Below are 21,940 nucleotides of genomic sequence, written 5' to 3'. Positions count from 1 at the left end.
AAAGTAGTCAGTCCTTGAAATGATATTGTTTTGACAAAACGCTTTGCCAATAACAGCTCCTTTAGAATTCGCAACGTGATTTTTGTGAGATATGCAGCAAATATGTGTAATTAAAAATCGCACTAGGACAAATCATGGATTCCTTTTGGTTCAAAGCAAAGAAGACTGCTTTACGATTTGAAATTCCTATGATATGGAGATACTTTGTAGCAAACTGAATAACCAGTTATCGTTTCAAAATCTTCAGACTTCACCTCTGAAGATCTAGGGCTTTCGAAAGAGGGCCTAGTAATTATTGGGCTTCACATTGAAAGAACAAGACTTATTGGCGAAAGGAACCCGTTTTTCTTGACACGGAAATGGAAAAAAGGGATTTGTTAATTACTTTGAGGAAGAGGAGAATCTGATTTGTAGATCTAATTTTCTCGAATTGATGAGCAAATCAAATCATCTACGAAAAAGATGAATGGAGGCCGTTTATAGATTCTCTAAAAGAAGTCTTAAAGCTGTTCTTCTACATCACGGAAATATGCATCTGTTCCAGTTACCCATTCGGTGCATTTAACAGAACACTATGAATACCTGTTTTATTTGTGAGTAGGATTGCCACGCTAAGACTAAAAGTTTTATCGAAAATATCTCCAGGTTTATCCGAAGCCAAGTTGAAAAAGGGAATTTTTGTTGGTGCAAATATCCACAAGATCCTGATTGTAAATCAATTGTAATGTATATGTTGGACAAATTTTAAGCGTTTTGTTTATTTCGACAGGATTGATAATTTCTGCTACTAGAGTTTGACAACTTAACATTAATAGTGAATTCCGTGGATCAATTTTTAAATAAGGAATGCGATATTCAATAGTTTTGGTATCCAAATTCAACCTATTTATTATGTGTCAGCCTTTAACTATGGTGAAAAACTTTTTAGGTTTGTAAAAAAAAGTAATTTGAGGGGGTAAATATAGCAAATATGATACTTGAGGAATCATTGCTTTGAGAAAGGCGTTTAGATTCTACATCATCTTTGCATCAATACTGCATTTACGAGGTCATCCAATCCTTCAAAAATGCATAAAATCAAATTAGCACAAGTCTGCGTCGAAACTGATTCGTATGAAAGTGTCATAATAAGTTCTCAGCATACAAAACTATCAAGTCAAATCTAGCAGAGTCATGTTTCCATCAGAACTGCATCATATATACGTATAAGTACGGTCTGCATTTAGCAGTGCAATTTTGGCATAGTTTTTATTAAATTTGGATAATTCTCATATTTCATACTTTAAATTTTTATCATGCTTTCATCACATATCGTATAGTTTCGCATTAAGTCTTCATCATATAAAGCTATCAAGTCAAATCTGTGTGAGCCAAGTCTACATCATTCTTGTATCACATCTTTATACAGTCTGCATCCAACATTGCAACAAAACTCTTTCCAAGTCTTAACAATCTTTGACATCAGTGACATATGCCTTTAATAAACTAAGCCTTTATCATCACACTTTACTTTAATTCTCTAACATGAATGCATCAAATCTTTATTAAGTCACTAATATAATCAGATTTGTCTTCACTTAACCGAACTCTTTTATTGAACTAAAAATCAGAATCCGGGAAAATGTTTGGTGAATAAGTCCTAATATCACAGGAAATTATCTTTTAAGAATCTTCTAAATAATGTATACGTTTTGTATGCATTTTAATGCAAAATCCTTTCGTGTAATTACTACAGCGTGGCATTTACGAGGTCATCTAAATCCTTGAAAATTGAATAAAATTATATCTGCATCAAGTCTGCATCGAAACTGCTTCGTATAAAGTGTCATAAGAACTCCTCGCCATACAAAATTATCAAGTCAAATCTATACAGAGTCATTTTTCCATCATAACTGCATCATATACATATATGTAGGGTCTGCATTTAGCAGTTCATCAATATTTTTGTGAAGTTTCATAAATTTTGCATAGTTTTTATTAAATTTGGATCGTCCTCATACATCATACTTTAAATTTCTATTATGCTTACATCAAATATCCATCAAGTCTGCATCGATATTTGATGCAACTTCGTATTAAAGACATCGTGTAAAGGTATCAAGTCAAATCTGTGTGAGCCAAGTCTCCATCATACCTGTATCACATCTGTATACAGTCTGCATCCAGCATTGCAACCAGTGTTGTTAAATACCCGGGTATTTATTTTCAAGGGAAAATTCCCTGGATATATACCCTGGGGTATTTACCCAAGATGGGTATTTAGAGGTATTTATAAAATTTGATTTAAATTGAGTTGATGGCAGTTTTGCAAGTACTTCAAGAATACAGAGTCCATTATCGATACACCAAACTTATTTATAACATTATAAGAATGCTACAATGAGCGTGGGGTAAGACAAGGCGATATAATGTTGAACCCAAATTGTTTATCACAGTCCTGGAGAGTGCATTTAAATAACTGGATTGGACTCAAAAAGGTATAAAAATTGATGGCAATACCTAAGTAATTTGCGCTACGCGGACGATATAGTCCTTATTTCGGATATCCTTGGAGTGATGAAACTGATGCTGAACGTATACAGGAGGCGTGTGCAAGAGTTGGGCTAAATATTAACAAAATTTAGGACAAATCTTGTTCCAAGCTGTAACATCAATATTGGTGATGATGAATATTCCATCTAGAATACTTTCGATGGTATGTTATTAATCTCTGATGCCTTTCCATATTTTGCCGCAGAGATTGCGTTTTGAACCTCACTGATTGATATAGGTTGAATGACACTATCCTTTCTTTGGTGTGACGGACTGCTGTCTGTTTCCAAATTAGTTCCTCTATGCTTAATAGGTTTTGGAAATAATTTTTTCAAATGTCATTCATTTCACTATCACATATTATTTTTCCTGTTCATCTCAGCATAGAGCTGTGTGCGATTTGTGCCTTTGTCTTAACTATCTAACAAATTTATACACATTCCTGGTGTTATTAGCTTTAAAGTGTACATATATTTCGGGAAAGTTTATATTTTCACTACCGACCATTCTCGTTTACGTAATACTCTTCGAAAATATTTAACGATTTCTTTAATGCTTGAAAAACAACCTTGAATGTCCTGAATTGAGTATAAGTCTAATATTAATGACTAAATTCAGTTTTTATGCTTCATTAATTCTTGTAGTTTCATTCTTTTCTAGTCATATTGCACTTCCATCAAATCCAAGATTCCAAGATCCATGAGATTGTTGATTTCCAATTGAAAATTAAGTAGTTCGTTTAAGATCTTATTATTCTTCTTTTTTATTCAGGTTGTAACCTGTTTACGCATCATTCATGGTGTTTCATTAGAGCTGGAAATCCAACTTCCTGGTCTCCCGGTATCTCTTTCTAGCTAATCTTTGGTCTCTTTTGTCTTAATCAGCCAGGTTTCTTCCATTCTTTGGAAGTATTCATAAATTTTTTTATTTTTCCCCTAGCAGATCTCATGACATATCCGAGTCCACAAAATTCTCTTACAATTTTGTTAATAACTCTGTCTTTTCTTGTCTCTTCCACTATTGTTCTTAAAGTACTCATCTCAGTTGGTTCGCATTGCAGCCATATATCTTGGCCATGAGGTTCGTGTAATAATCAAAGGTAGCCTACAGGAAACTTAGGGACATCTTCATGGGCTATATTCCTGTATATTTGAAAAGAAAGGCTTTCAACCAATACGTGGTTCTTCTTTTGGTTATGACATACGGTTCCGAAACTTTAACATTAACGGTGGCCATTACCAGGAGGCTCAAAGTAACGCAAAGAAAGATGGAGAGGTCGATGCTGGGTATGACTCTGAAGGACCACATACGAAATGAAGACCTACGAAGAAGAACTGGTGCAAATGATGCGGTCAACATTGTGGCAAAGCTCAAGTGGAACTGGGCGGATCATCGTCGCAAGAATGAAGAATGAGCAGTGGTTACCTGATTATAATACGTTTTCGATCGATGACAATTCCTCGTCTTCAACGCCTATTTCATGTTCCTCTACATTTTTGTCACAATCTGTTATATTTTTACTTGTATCACTTTTGTATGTACTGTTTGGGTATTTACCCTAGGCCGGGGTAAATACCCAGATAAATACCCATTTTATAAATACCTACCCGCCGGGTATTTACCCAGCGCCCATCACTGATTGCAACAAAACTCTTTCCAAGTCTTAACAATCTTTGACATCAGTGACATATGCCTTTAATAAAGTAAGCCTTTATCATCAGACGTTACTTTAATTCTCTAACATGAATGCATCAAATCTTTATTAAGTCACCAATATAATCAGATTTCCCTCCACTTAACCAAACACTTTCATTGAACTAAAAGTCAGAATCCGGGAAAATGTTTGGTGAATAACTCCTAATATCACAGGAAATTATCTTTTAAGAATCTTCTAAATAATGTATACGTTTTTATGTAAAATCCCTTCGTGTAATTACTACAGCGTAGCCATCACCTCGCGAATTCGAACCCAAGGCCTCAGAAGATTTCTGCATATTTATAAATACATACAAGTTCGAACGTTGTCAAGTGTTGCATATATGTTACTCTAATATTAATTTTTATTTTGCATAATTGCACACAAAAAATTAATCGAAATTATTACAGTATTAGAAGTGTTATAATTAAAGTTTGAAATTGAGAACGTAAAGAGAGTCATGTTGGATGCATCGGATATTGTCAACTATTAAACGTTAGAACGCCACAATTAAATTCCCGTGATTTCACGTCGAATCTCGCCAACACAGTAATTTGTTTCAATTTACCCGATAATAAATTAATTCGACCTGATAATACAACCTAACCAGCGTTTAATTTTCGATTTGTTTTTCTGTTTAATTCTCCTCTTTATGTTATGTTACTTTAATTATCCCAATATTTGATTTAGTTATTATCAGTATCATATTAATAATGTGTTAACAAAAGTCATTTTTTTTTTCGAGATTTTATAATTTCAAAATAAACCAATCAACTATTGATCAACCATCACCCATTGTTTGATGAACGTAATTTTTATTAGGATCTGGTACATATTGACATAATAAACAATACGTCATCAAACATCACATATGGTCCCTTCATTCGAAAATACGATATTCAAAACGAACATGACATCCGCGATACAACTATCCATCATGTGCCGGCAATTCCATTGTTACGCGAAATCCGAGATTAGATGATTCGTGAATTAGTTGACTTTTGAATGATGAAATACAACAAAAAAAAGTTTCTCGTTTCGCTCCGTGATAAAATTCCGGTTGTTTTTCTAAAAAAATAGTTTCTGAAACTCGTTACATTTTTACATTAACACGAAAACCTTTTCTACCATAAAGAATGTAGTTCGGTGTGTTCTTCTTTGTTTGATAAAAAGGAACGTGCTTTGGATGCTTCCGGTCGCTCACTTTCGACCCGAAAACGAAATAGAGTAGGATATTTGGTAAACAGCAGGCGAGAAGAACGTCGCCCTCCCGTTTGGAAATCTGCATTAGCATTCACGACATGCCGCTAAAACATTTCCATTACAAAATCGGCGAGCAAAAGTAATACCAGCTAGTACACTTCTTGTTTCTCTGTTACATTTGGAAAATAAAGATAAAACCGCACGGTTCTCCTTGTATCTTGCGCCTTGTTAAGATATGTTAGATTTATTTGTTTACGTAAAATTGTGTATACAAATGCAACTGTTGATATGTTAATTGGAGCAAGTTCAATCCATTTAGAAAAGATTTAAGAGAAATGGTGGAGGCGCCGGATAACGATCCTCGTTTACATTTTTAAATCTTTAAAATAGCAGTCGCAGATGTTGTGGATTATTTACTACAAAATTTATAGCGACGCTATAACTCACTTGTGAAATTACAATCTGGAAAAGTTAAAAAAAGCTACGCAATATTTAACCGGATATACGTTACTGGAGGATTTAAAGGAGGCGTAACAAAGTATTACAAAAAAAGGTGCATATCACTGCAGCAGTAGCGGGGCCCTTTGAATAGAGTGCATTACATTTTGCGTCTGTCTGCAGGACACTCATTATTCTCGGCTTGAACACAAAGGGTTCAAAGCGTTGAGGCGGAACAAAAATATTTTTTTTTTAAACGCGCAATTAAATACAGTTTTCGAAATCAAAACAATGTTTACAATTAAAAAAAGCATTCACCAGTTTGCGCTTGCATTACTGCAAATGCATTGTTATATTTTTTTGTTTGTTTATCTGTCGAATTTATGAGTAACATAAAACACAAACGCAAAACCAACAAAAAGATAACCATTACTGAACGTATGTTAGTATTTGCTTTACTACCATCGGTTGCTAAATTTTAAAAGTTAACAATTCATTGTGTTTCGTTTTAATTTAGTACGATATTGTTGCGTTTAAGAGATTGATTTATTTTTAATTAATTCGAGTGTTAAATTCAATCGTATGTCTATTTATATAGTTAAATGACAGAATCTCGATCGTTAAACAAAAAGGAAACAAGTACAAAATTAGCTAAACTTAAAGAAACAACCATCAACCACATAGAAACAAATTTTATATAAAAAATGTAACAATGAACCTAAAACATTAGCACCAACCATTTCTAGTGTTCTAGATCAGCGTTTCTTAAACTTTTTGATGAGTGGAACCCTTTTTAATGACCACATTTATCGTGGAACCCCTGGCATCATTAAATTTTTTTTAATGGAAGGTTTTAATGCAATAAATGTACTAAATAAATGTGCAAATAAATAATTCGCAACAAAAATTAGAGTTATTTTAGATAATATTTATTTGCTTCAAAAAGTACTTTCAAAATTAATACAAAAATTATTAAAATAACGTTTAATGGGAGTAGTGGTACTGCTTTTTATTACCGCAGATATACTTAATATATTATAGCCTTATTATAGGCTATACATTAATATATTAAAGATATTCATCTTTCAAACTGCACCAAAATTGTGTTAACGGCATTGATTTAAATTTTTCTTGCAACGATGAATCAGATGTCATTTCAATCAAAGTTTCATATTCTTCTGACGACGTAGTTGCAGGTCGTGTATTGATAATAAATGGGTTTTTAATCCACAGTTCTTGTTGATATTTAATCTGCCTGAAAGCAAGAATTGTTTCGTTACCAGTAAATACATTCATCTATTTGTCTTGAGTGTTAAATTAAGATTATTGATCTTCGTAAAAATGTCGCTTAAATATGTAATTTTAAGCAGCCAATTTTTATCAAATAATCGATCTTTCAATTCGAAATTATGTTCTAAAAAAAAGCATGTACTTCGTCCCTTAGTTCAAACAAACGGGTAAGTAACTTTCCTCGTGACAACCATCTGACTTCAGTATATAACAGAAACGATTATTTAGAGGCAAAGATTTTATGGATTTAATGATTTTGATCACCTCATCGAGAGCTTTCTTATAACTGGGGAATAATTTCTTTGCAGCAAATGCCTGCCTATGTAGCATACAGTGACTGCTAGAAGAGCTTGTGGCGATATTTTTAATAAGCTGTACAGCCCAAATTGTGCCACTCATGGCTTTTGCTCCATCTATCTCGTACAGATATCAATACAGTTGTCCCATGGTATTTTATTATCTTCAAGAAAAGAATTTTGGAGACTAAATATTTCCAGTCCAGTAGTTCTTGTTGGTAGAGATTTACATAACAGAAGATCCTCTGATATTGCGTTTTCATACTGGTACTTAACGATGACAATTAATATTGCGAGTCCAGCTACATCGGTAGATTCGTCCATTTGTAATGCAAATTGGCATGATTTCAGGCGAAACGTAAGTTCATTCTTTATATTGGTTGCTAAATTTCTGATGCGCTGAGCTACCGTGTCATTCGATAGTGGGATCTTACCTATTTCTTTTGTTGATTTTTCATCTAACATACACTTTACCATCTCCATAGCGCAAGGTTTTATGAGATTTTCCGGAATTGAGTAGTCTTCACCGCGTTGAGCTATTTGATAACTAACCAAGTAAGAAGCCTCTTGTGATAAGAGTAATGAAGATAAGAATATATTTATCGAAAGCTTGGTCCAATTAAAGGAGGTTTTTTGATTCCTTCCCCGTTTTGGTTGAATTCCCAATAATTTAACTTACTTTTTAACGTTGTACAACCAGTACTTCCACCTGTCTTTATACTTCTAGATGGGTTTTTTAAACGACATCAAAACCAGACTGTCTCCGACATCAAGAGACTGATGAAGGCTAACAAAAAGCTAGCCAACTTTAACAATAGGAAGTATTTCCTCCTCAAGTGCCGGAGAACAGGCATCGTTCCAAAGCATATTAAAGACAACTCGAAACACCTTTACAACACCATCGATAGATGTTCCATACGGATGTCAGGAAGGATTGATGCGTCCATCTATAGGTTAGGACTTAAGTTTCTAAATTTAGAACTATCTAGTACTTTTATAGCTTTTAAAAATTTATCACAAGAGATCAATAGTTTATATCCCCCCCATAATGTATGGTGAATTAAAAAATCACCTTTATAGGAGTCACAAAAAATGACTTTAAAAAATGAAAAAAATCTTTAATTACATTAAGAACCGTAACATAAAGAAGTTCACTGACGTAACATCTGATTTTATGTTTGATAAGTTTTGATAAGTTTGATATGTTTTGATAAGTTTGATATAAGTTTTTCTACTTAAGGAGAAAAGACCTGATCCACTTGTGGTGGTTCCTGCAGATATGAGACAGCTTACTGTGTTTTTGAACCAATCCCAATATGTCAAATAAGTCCCTCTCATTATTATCTGACGCCTCCACTTATGAGGTGCTTAAGTCAGACCCTACCTCTTCTATCCAGAGGAAACAGAATAAGCTCTGCAAGGAATTGCTCGATAAAGAATACATCTCTAAGCAAATATATAGGTCTTTGGTGTGTTATAATGGTATTGCTCCGAAATTTTATAGCCTCCCAAAAATACACAAAGAAGGATCGCTATTGAGACCGATTATTTCCCTTGTCGGGTTTCCTACTTATCGGTTGTCCAGCTGCCTGGCTACTATCTTGTCAGCAGCCCTCTCTAATAGAACCACCTACAATATCAGTGACTCCTTTGCCTTTGCTGACGAGATGAGAAATTTTACCTTGCCTCCGGATTATGTGTTGGTGTCTTTGGATGTCGTTCCCTTTTTACTAACATCCCCCTACAACTGGTGATTGATAGGTTATCGGCAGAGTAGAACTTAACACAACCTCACACGGAGATCCCTCATGATTTATTTCTCAAGATCGTCAAGTTCCTATTCGATCTACAAATAAAAGTTCTTGACACCCATGGGCAGTCCTCTCAGTCCTATCTTAGCCACTATTGTCATGGATTGGATTTTGGATGGTTGCATACCCAAGTTTCCATTCCAACTACCCTTCATTTATAAATATGTCGACGACATTATCTGACAGATTATTGGTTGTGCAAAGGGAATTTAACTCTATCAACCACCACATCCAGTTCACCATCGAGACCGAATCTGATAATAGCGTTCCATTTTTGGACCCGCGTGTCATCAGAAAGAGTGACCAACATGTTGTCTTGGTTTGATATAGAAAGCCCACCTATTCTGGTCGCTTCATCAACTTCTTCTCACGCCACCCTATCCAAATCAAAATCAATACCCTTAGGGGTATGAAGAATAGGATTCTTCGCATTTCAGACCATGAGTTTAGAGATCGTAACCTTAAACTCTTAGAGGATATATTCTGTAACAACGTTTTTCCACGTTTTTTAGTTAAAAGAGTCCTTCATTCTCCTGATAGGCCATCCCGTAACATCCCCAGTCACAATACCACTTCACAGCTTGATTGGTCGATGACACACCCCCCCTGATGACGATTTGCCCGTAGCACTTCCCACTTTTGCTAAAGTCCCCTTCATTCCCGGACTCACTGGCAATTTAGTCAACATCTTCAGTAATTACCCGTTGAAGTTTGCAAAATACACCTGCAAACCTCTCAGAAGATTGTTCTCGAGGTTGAAAGACCCTACCCCCCTTCTCCTCTAATCGAACTTGGTCTACAAGATCGATTGCAAGGGTTGGGAGATGTGCTATGTAACATACGTCGTGTGTAACACTACGTCCCAATATCTTAAATCGAGGGTGTTCCAAAACACTAGAGATTGTGTTGCAAAAAAATCTGGTGGCACTGCGCTTGCTGAACGTCATGTCTCTACGGGCTACATGTTTGACTTCGATCAGACCAGTATTCTATGCAGGGCGAACTTATACAGTAGGAGACTCTTCCTAGAGATGCTTCACATTTCCTCCTTGTTCAAACACAGTCAACTTTAGAACTGACTCCCAGGGTCCTAGCGAGATTTATTGCCACCTGATTGAAATGTCCACCAATCCGTCTGTAGATTCCTTCAGGTCTGATTCCTCACTGCCTTTTTTGTTCAAAAATTCTCTACCGGGCATGTTTCGGCCATTTGTCTTACTCTTTTAATTTTGTTTAATAATCCCCCTTCCTTGGTTGTGTTTCCTAGAACCAACATTTAACTTTTGCGTCGGCCTTCTGCCGTTTGTTAATTTCGGCCTTAGGGTCTTTTATTTGAATAAATTTTTAATCAAATTTATTATTAGGGCTTAGTGCTAATTATCCTTGACTTGTTCCTTTCCTTTTCTTCCTTGCGTCTTAGATGTTTCCAACAACAACGCTATCTGCTCCCTCTGTCGAGAGTCAACCTGGTGACTTTTGTTTCCTTCAGTTTTTCCACCAGAGACAGTTGCCGTCCCTTGTTCGATCGATTTCGCGCCTTTTATTGACGGTTGATCGGATAACCACGTTGTCGTTAATTTAATTAGTGTTTTTCGTCTGGATATCACCATCTTTATTGTCTTTTTGGGGACTTCTTATTCAACATCAATGTATTAATGTAACAGTTTTTACATTTTAACCTCTAAATGTAAGTCTCACCATCTTGTTGGAATTACGTCGTAATTGACCCTGTATTCTTTTGTAGTGTACCCTGATGAAGATAGGAATATATTTATCGAAAGCTTGGTCCAATTAAAGGAGGTCTTTTGATTCCTTCCCCGTTTTGGTTGAATTTCCAATAATTACTTCTTAACGTTGTACAACCAGTACTTCCACCTCTCTTTAATTTTGCAAGTTCGTCACACTTTCGCTTGAAAAATTCAAAATGTCGACATATCTTAGCTGGAGCCATAGAGCTATTTGGAAGAACTTACATATAACGCACTGCGGTTTACCATTACTGTTCATAAATCCTAAGGATGTATAACTTTCATCATACCTCCTACGTTTTTTAGTAACTATTTTGGATTCAATACTTGTAGAAGCATTTATAACTGGCTTATTTTCTTTTGGGGCGATTTGATTTGTATCGATGTTATTGTTTTCATCACTATGTTTTTTAAAACAGGTAGACGTTGAAGCTGAAGCTGTTGCATCTACACTTCAACGTTTTAGGCTGCCGTTTTTAAGCCACCTGTCCATACTGCAAAACATTGGTAACAATGTTAGGAGAAAAAAAGCGTTTCGGAAAAGGTTGCCGATCAAAACTGTAACGCGAACTGTAAAACGATAACTGTTTTACAAACAGTTACATCCCCGGTGAAAGTTTCTGGGAATCCTTTGCTTGGACCAAAAGGATGCGGTGCCCAACCCTTAACTATTCTCCACGAAACTCCAGGGTTCCGCGGAACACAGTTTAAGAAACGCTGTTCTAAACTATCGCTAGATTTCTACTAGTAGTGTTCTTCGTAAAGTTAATTCTAGTTTTAGTTGTTATTTAGCATCAGGTTGTTGTATATTCTTATTGAACTAAAACTAGAAATAACACTAAACATACAATTAGACACATTCGGGTTCAACCGCACGTCTCTTAAAACGGCTAAACCCAAATGTATCTATTTCTAGAGGTAGTGTTGTTTCTAGTATTAGTTATTATTCAGCATAGTTGTTAACTAATAGCTTTTAGTAATAGTTGGAGTATTAATTTCAATTGTATGTCTATATTTACATGGTTAAATGACAAAATAACATGTAGGGAGTAATATACCTATACTATTCATGTTACTTTGCCTTTGACAGTTAACCTCCTGTGTGTTGTACAGTGGTGGGTTTGTGCATTTCGAAACAAACCGCTATTTGCGCGTCATTACAGAACAATGAGCATTGAAACAAAGCTGTAACAGCTTTCAACGGACTGTAAGACCTTAATAAAATAATAAATTTACTCTGAATTAACATGGTTCAAAATGTTAAATTTAAAAACACGCTTTAAGTAACTTTTAAAATTCACTTACCACTTTTTGCCACTGAACGGTCGCGTTACTTGGCTTGAGTTGAAACATTTCCTCTCCAAACGTCTCCAAAGTAGCTACCTCCTTCAAGAACCAGTACTCCGCGGTGCAAGGTTTCATGTCCGCACAGTTTTTATGTTCCGCGACGAGTTTCCAGAGAAGATCTTGATGTGAAACGGAAGCGTCTCGAGGGATTATGGTCCTGAGGACGGCATAAATGTTTTGCGGATGGTGCTGATGGCTGTAGTTACCGAATTCCGCTTGAGCTATCAACGCTACAAGTCGTACGGCTATGTCCGAATCGGGAACGATGAGCTTCTTTTCGCACAGATCGAGACGCGCGTGGAGATAAAATTGATGCCTGAAATACAGATAGAAAAGGCGGTGATAAGAATCTCTGCGTGGAATACAAAAGAGGTGATATAGAAAAATGATGCGATGGAGATACGGAAGAAATCTGGAATAGGGATAGTTTTCGCTGGTTAACGGAGTTATTTTATGCGGAGGATTGATGTCAGAGTTAAAGGATATAAAGTTCGTGGGTATTTTTTGGGGAAAACGACGGTTGAAACGAAAGGAGAAGGAGAGAGAATAAAAGAAAATAAGTCTTAAAAATGTCGAAGGGTGGATTTATCGCGGAAGTTATAGTTGGACGTATACAAAGAAAACTTGGTTAAAACTTTTTATTTTGGGGGAAAATAAAAAAGGAGCATATTTTTCGTAGATTATATTGGATTAAAGAGCTTTCTCTGATAAATTTTCACAATCAAACTTTGTTTCTCGTCGGAGATATTCTCGTTATTTTTTTTTATTGTAAAATTACCAATATAAGAAGAACCCTCGATAAAAAAACGGTACGGTTATGAGTTTTCCCACTTGTGTGTAAAGTTATGGGCATTAAAACAATATTTCTTAGGACCGGGTGTGTCGGAAACGAACTTATATTTTAGTTACTGTAACGGACGTGTTGTTGAGGTTTGCAAGCAGACGTTTAGACCAAACTTTAAGTTGAGTTTAATTTCAAGCGAAAGAAGTATTTTTAATTATATATTGTAAATATGTTTTGTTCCATATTTCTTAGCCACATAGTATAATAATAAATTTATCAAACAATATTATTGTAGCTAGATTTATGGCTGGAATATTTTGCAAATTATTATCAATGTACTTTTAAAAGTAGTTCTAGTTTTTATTGTCATATGAAGGCGCTTTACCAATTAATATACATTTTTTCCAGGTTTTGCCAAACCTGGTTAAACGAGTGCAGATTACAAATTTCAGTTATTATGGGTGCTGACCTGGCCATCAAACCCCAATCAAATTTATATAGACGAGAATAGGAATCTGATCAACCCAACATAACTGATTATTTAGGTTCCAACTTGATGGCTCGGGGAGAAAGCTACCCAACACACCTTGCAACTTCGACTGGTAACCAATAGTGGTACGATTTTAGGGATATTTATATTTAGTATATGACATTAAAACGTAGTAGATAGATTAGACAACTGAGATAACATATATGAAGTCAGAAACCCTGACTTTAACGACGACATCACCAAAAAGAGATAGCACAAATATTTATTTTGTATTTTTTAAGTTTTGCGATACTGCTACATCCCAGGAACAAGTACACAGCTCGACGGCCCGTATTAAGTATTTTGTAAGTATTCTTTTCATGGTGGCAGAATAAATGAAGAAGTCGCTAACATTCTTGGCAATAGTGTAAAATAAAATGTTATGCCAACGATATGCAGCGACACAATATGTAAATTCAGCAACCGCGTTGTGTATTGTAGTTAACGTAGTATTAATAGCAACGTTGTTCAGAAGCGAAATTCAGACTTTCCAGACCCTAAATGCAAATTATTGATTTAGATATTAGCTTGGGTTGGCTTCATTTATTCTGCCACCTTGAAAAGAATACTTAATACGGGCCTTCGAGCTGTGCATGCCACTACTGGGCTTACAGCTTTTTATTACAAATTTCAATGTAACAATGTGGTGGTTGAGATTTTCAAAACTTTGGTATTTGTTTTTGAAACAACAAGAACGCAAGTACGCCGATACAAGTGTAGACATTTTTCGCTTATCACTGCCTATATATCCCATCCAATGCACCAAAATCGAAATTCATTAAATTCGATAGCTCTCATATCGTTGTCTCCCTTTGTTAGTAATGGTAGATTAGATATCATTCTAAATCAAACTAACGGAGATTATATTTAACATTTGTCGGTTGGAATGACTTTGTCTTAAATATTCAGTTTAAATTAAATAAAATCCAAAAATGTTTTTACTACTGTTTTTATTTTTCAAATTCTTTTAATTTAACCTGACATGTTTTGATTTAAAGATGATCATCGGAGGTATTGTCAAACAAATAATCATACGAGGACAAGTAAAAACAGTTTTGGTTTTTATTTAATCGTTGTACTGGTTAAACTATGGATCTACATATTTTACATTTCAGTTTAAAGCCGAGATCGTTAATTAAGGTTTTGTCCCATTTCTATTCATGAAAATGATAGTATTGTTCTCTAGATGAAGCCAACTTCTGCGAGGAAGTATATACACTGCTTGTTTGAACATTCTATGAAGTATATATCATCACCTGAGAATTCCTGAGAAGTCCTTTACATCTACAACACAGTAACTTGGATTTAAAAGTTAGCATATCGTTTTTCTTTCGTTGTTATGACCAAAGGTTATGTCTAATTCATGTTAGGATATTATTATTAAACTGCATTTTGATGTTTATAGAATGAACATGGTTCAATGTACGTTATCAAAATACATTAACTACAAAACTGTGTGAACCATGTCCGTAAACGGAAATGATACTAATTTTATACAAAGTTTTTCTTTACTGTTACTAGGTACTTATTACATAGTAAGTTTTTGGTTAATTTATGGCAAGTATTTCAACATTGATTTGATTTCCTCTGCCTTTTTCTTAACATACAACGCTGGCTTTTTTGAAATGCATTTTACATTTTTAATAAAACAGTCTATATTAATATTACAATTGGGTCTATTACGTTGATTTTGGTTACATCCAGTTTCATTTAGTCTAACAGTTGTCAAAATACCATTGAAGGAGATTTTATATCTAAAATACAATTATGGAGTTATTTCAATAAATTTAATTTTTGAATCTTGGACGTTGCAATGTCCAGGTTCGGAGAATTTTGGTTGTATCCATTTTATTTGTGGTTGATTTGATGAAACGCTACACTCCAAGACACATAATACTATTCCTATTCTGCGAAATACAAGAATCAGCCCAAATGACCAGTGTTTTTAATTCCGGAAAATCTGAAACAAGTTGGTCCGAAATTTTCAATAGACTGCCGCAAATCTAATTTCCTGCTCTTGCAGATAGATATCATTTCGTGCCAAACAGCGCAACCGTTTCCACTAAATACCACTAAAACAAATCATTAACTCCTACTGACAGGAGAGATCAGTAACTAATTGAAACTATTATTTTGAACCAAGTCCTATGTCACGTAGTTGAATGCTCTGTTATCATTGCCAGGGGACATGGTACAATATTATTGCATTCAGTAAGGTTGTGCTCTTAATTAATTCATTCAATTCTCTTATTTTAATTGATTCAGGTAATCACAATCCGAAGTAAATATGATACAATCATAACTCAACTAATGCCGAAAGCCCTACTACTCACCAGTATTTGGTGTAGAAGCAATGGGCTCAGCATCAATCCAAATAAAATCGAAATAGTCCCTTTCACTCGGAGAAGGAAGCTACAAATAAAAGCACCCTCCATTGAAAGCATAACTATTAACCTCAAAACAGAAGTTAAATACCTAGGAGTAATAATTCCTGGAACTCACACTTAGATAAGGTGAGGAAAAAGGCCATCATGGCAAACCAGACCTGCCGCAGGCTCCTAGGAAGGAACTGGGGTCTCAAACCACGAATGGCAAATACTTTGAAAGTGACATTATTCTTTGTCACTCATTAGAATTAAAATAGTAGACTAATACTGATTTAAGATGGCTTTTACAATCTTTTATTTTATTTTTTTTGTTTTTCGGCCATATTTTAAAAACTAAAACGACTAAATTCAAAAACTTAGTTGAAAAATGATGAGGTCTAACATACGCAACCATTTCTGCATCTCTTATGATTTCTGAGATCCCAATGGTGGGGGTCGAACTTGAATTACCCTGTATATACAAAAGGAGGCAGTTTCAAGTGCCTTATCACTGAAAATAGTTTCTCCACTCAAGTTGATGCATGGCAACCTTAGAGGACACCTCGAAATCCTCAAGGACCCTTGTCTAAATAAGCCGTATAAGGTCATATATAGAAGCAGGGATGCTTCAAAGACAGTTTGATTCGGAGTAGGTATGGACACCAGTCGACCAAACGGCCACATTAAACTGCTCCTCAGCTCGGACATAACAATTTTCCAAGAAGAAGTTCTTGCTATAAACTTGCACCACTTTGAACCTACAGAAGGGACAGAAAGATGTATCCATAAACATTTTCACAGACAATCGGGCCGCCTTAAAGGCAATTCAGGCCTACACGTGTGACTCCGCACTGATCAGAGAGTGTACCAGCAACCTTAGAGAACTCGCTAAGGGCAATGATGTTACTCTATGGTGGGTTGCAGGTCACAGCTACTTTGTGGGCAATGAGAAGGCGGCCAAGGTGGCCAAGAAAGCACCGAACACTCCCTTCATTGGCCCCAACGTGGCTGTGGGCTACAAAAAAGACACCTAAAACAAATAATCAACAATTGGGAGGTCTCAAAGGTAGCCTTACGCTGGAAAGAACCTCCAGGTCTCAGCAAAGGGGATCTAACGACGTTCTCAGGCTACCTGACCGGCCATGCGCTCCTAAAATACCACCTCTTCCACATTGGACAAGCTGAGGATCAAACTTGTTGACTTTGCAACGATGAGTCAGAAACAGCTGAATTATATGATGAGGCCGTCTAAGACACAACATTTTCGGTAAAACTCTCTTGACACCTACCGACATAAAGGTTCAAAACCTCAGGGCAATACTAAGGTTCATCAAGGACCTACATTTACCCCAAACCTTTGGAGGGCTAAAGTTACAATAGATCTTATATGTTGCGGTAACGAGAGGGTGTAATAATAAGGTGCTGGACTTGGTATAAAGTAATTCCTAGAACCTTCCTACCTTCTCTACTGGCCGGATATGATACAATATAATGCAATAAAAATGGTGGCGGTTATAACTGTTTAAAATACAAGTGGACATGGTTCAAAATAATTCTTAGGTGACGATATGGTAAATCCGGTTGATAAATAGACGTTTTCAACATGAAAACTTTAAGTTTTGCTGACGTTTCAACTCGTTCATTTTTTAGCAAAAAAAAACACACTTTTTTATTATTAAAATTTAAAATGAAATACAAAACAGTGTGTATTGTTATGTGTAAAATTCAACATACAAATGAAATGTTATATTTTGAATTATACAATAGCCGTGAAAAAATAATAAAAAATAAAATAAATTTTTTGATAAAATAAAATCATTTTGTTTAGATTCTCGCATATACAAAGTATAACAATGTCATAGGAATTCTTTGTCATCCCTTTTGAACGTATTCTTTGAGATATTCACAATAACCCAAATCCCTTAGATATTTATAATGGTATAGGAAAACGTAATAATTCTTATTTATTTTGATCGGCAATAATATCAAGTGGATTAACAAAGTTGTATTACCAAAACCGGTAAAAGACTTCATACTTATAAATTAACAATATCTATATTTGCTGTTTTTAAACATATATTATGGTATTTTACTGATAAGTAGAAATCGCAGGAAATAATTAAAGTTCCAATTACGTGATACTTTTAACAAACACTTTAATAAACACTTTTAAATAAACGATAAAAATTCATGTTGTTTTTCAGTCCACAAATAGATATTTATTGTACTGCATTGAATGATCGACATATAGTAATTTTTCACTATTCGAGTTTCTGATCAAAGCGTCTGGGCTTGCGATTCGACAGAAAAGTTCCTGAACGTACAATTTCGTCCCCGAAACGGAGGTAAAAGGTCCCAGATAGATTCCTGGAGCGAAACGGTTCGAGTTCGACAAACAATTCCTTTCGATTGTTTCGAGATTCATGAGCTTTGCACGAAGTTTACGCCCGGCGAGTTTCGGTCCGGTATTTCTCAAACAATAACGCGATTTAACGACCGTAAACGTTGTGCATATATAAACTGAACCTTCATAGACGACGTAGCCGTGGCTGTCGTCGTCGACACAGTTTCTCTAAGTCTTTTCTCCACAGAGCGTTTCCGTTTCAACTGCGACGATAGCGGTCATTAATAAATAATTCTCGCACAGACTGAAAAGCGCAAGGAGACGGGAAAACCCACGGATTCGTTGCTGTTTACAGTAGGGGATATTTGCTGTTTGCCACGTTGAGCGCATATTTCATTCAAAAGCTCGGCCCAAAGCTCCAGCTGTAACGCGACGATGTATTACGATACACCACTTAAGGAAGCATAATTGAATACCTTGAAACGAGGTATATTCACTACTTTGTCGATTACTTTTTTTTTGTTAAAAGGTTTTTAAGAGAAATGAATTGAATATGGTTAATTGCATAGAAAAATTAGTTCGTATCGATTTTAAATTTGAATACACGAGTTAAATTATGCAACAGTGCGCATTTAAATAGTTATTAGAGCGATTCGGGGTTAATTGAGTGTTAATTCGGTTTTAGCACTCAAGCAAAAAATCGATTAATATTCATATTTGTGCAGTGTGGAATTTGGGAGCGTTTAGATTACATAGTGACCATCGAAGTCGCTCCTTAATCGATATTATGGGAAACTAAGCACTTGGCAACTGTACAAACAAGGGTTAGTGGGTGCCCAGGGATTTGTTATTGAGCAGTCGAGTGTGCTTGTGGTCAAAATATATTCCAATCAGGAAACGATAGATATGCGCGTCTCGTCTATTGACTCGCTGATTGTATTGGAAATGAATCGAGAGGTGTTTATATCTGAACGTTCAGCGATTTTTAAACAGATTTAAGGTTGAGAAGAAATGTGTTATGTTTTTTTTAATTCGTAAATATGTTGGGAATATTTTCAACTATTCTTGAACGAACCACTCATCCGCAAAATTCAATTCCATTTTAAAAAGTGCTGCTTTATGTTCCAATTTTTTATTGGTTGTTGGGAGGATTTCGAAATTTTATTAAGCTCTAAAAATTTTGCTGCTTGTTTTTTAATACCGTCTCTTCAATTTTCGGAAAAAATTGAATTGGGAAGCGTTTAATTGGATGCAGTTAACCGTTGATAAGTTAGCACAAATTACTACTAATTCAACAACAATTTTTAATTAAAAACTTTAATTAGAACTTGTTTAAAATCGAAATTAAACGATTTAATAACCACTCCTATTAAATAAACGATTGGTTAATAAACAAAATAGCTTTGTAATCGGATAAAAATAAACATTAGTTATTTAAAAAAGGCGAGTGCGTGTCCGTGTATGAGTTGGATTTAAATAATCAACAGTTGGGTGTTTCGTGTTGTGAGTTGGGGTCATCTGCGAAAGTGCGTTTTGTGTTTTACAATAGTGGTATTCACGGTTGTTTGGAGTTAATGTTTGTAAAAGGATTAAGGGTACTGGCCTGCCGAATGCGATTTGTATACAGACCCATTTGTTTGTTAGTAACTGGTGAAATCGGGTTCTCTTTGAAATATTGGCACTCCATAAAACGTTTTTAAAAAAAAAATCTCTGGTTGATATGATGTCCTCGCACCCTCATCGTGTGGGTAAAATATATAGACGTATGGCGAAAAGCTTTCCGGAAAAACCTTCATTGATTTCCTAGATTTATCGGGCGCGTTATAGAATAAGATGGCAGACTTGGGTTCAGATTAAACAGTTAAAGGTGGATTTATTACACCTAGTCTTTCCTGCCGCGTTCCTAGACAGGTTAGATGGGGCGCCAGCCAAAATCTCACCGTGTTAGATGAGTGGCACATAAATTTCCGCTTCGCAGGAAGTGCGACGACGTAAATTATACCCATGCGATAAAAATGGGGTGATCATAAGATGAAATAATTAAAGAGTTTGAATTAAAACTAGAATTAATACTTAGCACTTACACCATCACTACAACTGACACTAAACCTAGAACTAGAAAGTTTCGGGTTTAGCCCTGTCTCTCTTTCGACGACTAAAATCGAATGTTTCTAGTTCTGGTTTCAGGTCTAGTGTTTGTTCTGGTTTTAATTGTTATTCAGCGCTAGATTGTTACTAGGTTGTGTACATTTTTATTGAACTAAAACAAGAACTAAAAACATTTGGGTTGTTATCCTATTTTATGATACTTATACAGTAGAGCCTTATACAGTTGATTCGAACTAATTGGGACCAAAAGATTATCAAATTGTTCGGATTATCAAATCTTGCTGCTAAATAGTTGAAAACACAAGTATGGGATGCAAAAGAATTTACAAAAGAAATTACTTTTACAAAAGAAATTTAATTTTTGCTTTTTGGGCGTTCGCATTACTGCGGTTCGGATTATCGATTATGTATTCTATGAATTTGTGATGAAACTGATGAAACTAATGAATTTATATTATTGAAACGATAAAAAATAATAAAACTTAGGCCGTTCGTCCACCGAGAAAGTCAAAGAGCGAAGCTATCAATTAAAACCGAAATATTAAAGTTTAAATTTTGAAAAAAAGTGAATTGCATTGAGAATGTTTGGAATAACCAGCTAAAAGTAAAAATATGAATCATAAAAGTAATAAAATGTCTTTAGACAGGAATATAACTTAACACATGGTACATTAAAACATTTGCGTTGTTTTTCTGGTTCGAATGTTTCCAGTTCTGGATCTAGTGCTATTGTTAGCTCTAGTTTTAATTGTAATTCTAGTTATTTTTTAAAAAAGTCACCAGATCTAGTTACTTTTTCAATACCAACCTAATTTATTTCCCCCCAAGTTTAGGTTGGCACCGCTCCATATACTTATAACATTGGAGCGTGACGTCACAGGGGGATTTGGGAGATTAACTTAACCGGCATTTCTATACTACTATCGTTAGATTGTTGTATATTATTATTGAACTAACACCATACTTAGAATAATTCTAATTCTAGCTCTAGGTCTAGTGTTGGTTCTAGTTTTAATTGTTATTGAGCGCTAGATTGTTACTAGGTTGTGTACATTTTATTAGAAACTAGATCTAACATTAAACCTACAACCTTCACCTGTAACCTTCTTAAGACGGCTAATCCCGAATGTTTCTAGTTCTAGGTGTAGTGTTAGTTTTAGTGCTAGTGTTAGCTACAGTTTTAGTTGTTATTCAGCGTTACCTTGTTGTATATTTTTATAGAATAAAAACTAAAACTAACACTAGACCTAGAACTAGAAACATTCGGGTTTAGCCGTCTTAAGAGACGCACGGCTAAACTCGAAACTTTCTATACTTCGTTCACCGAACAGATACAGCCATTTGAAATTACAGCTCCTCCCACAAATAGAACCAAGAACAGCTTTCTTTCTTATTCTTTTCGTTTACGTTAAACATTTTTCAGTTGAGGATCAACAGCATGTATTAA

General features: G+C 35.2%; 1 protein-coding gene across 1 annotated transcript in view; it reads right to left on the bottom strand.

Moving 5' to 3' along the window:
- The window catches only part of LOC111425101 (defense repressor 1), a 133,472-nt gene that overhangs the window by 9,491 nt on the left and 102,041 nt on the right, over window positions 1-21,940 (bottom strand). Inside the window, exon 3 of the mRNA XM_023058877.2 lies at window positions 12,320-12,677. Coding sequence (XP_022914645.1) covers window positions 12,320-12,677 — 358 coding nt within the window. The remainder of the gene's footprint in view (window positions 1-12,319; window positions 12,678-21,940) is intronic.

Source organism: Onthophagus taurus, chromosome 7 (assembly GCF_036711975.1).
Source record: "Onthophagus taurus isolate NC chromosome 7, IU_Otau_3.0, whole genome shotgun sequence".
Taxonomy (NCBI): Eukaryota; Metazoa; Arthropoda; class Insecta; order Coleoptera; family Scarabaeidae; genus Onthophagus; species Onthophagus taurus.
The sequence above is the reverse complement of the archived record's forward strand: the minus strand, read 5'-3'. Positions and strand labels throughout refer to the sequence as shown.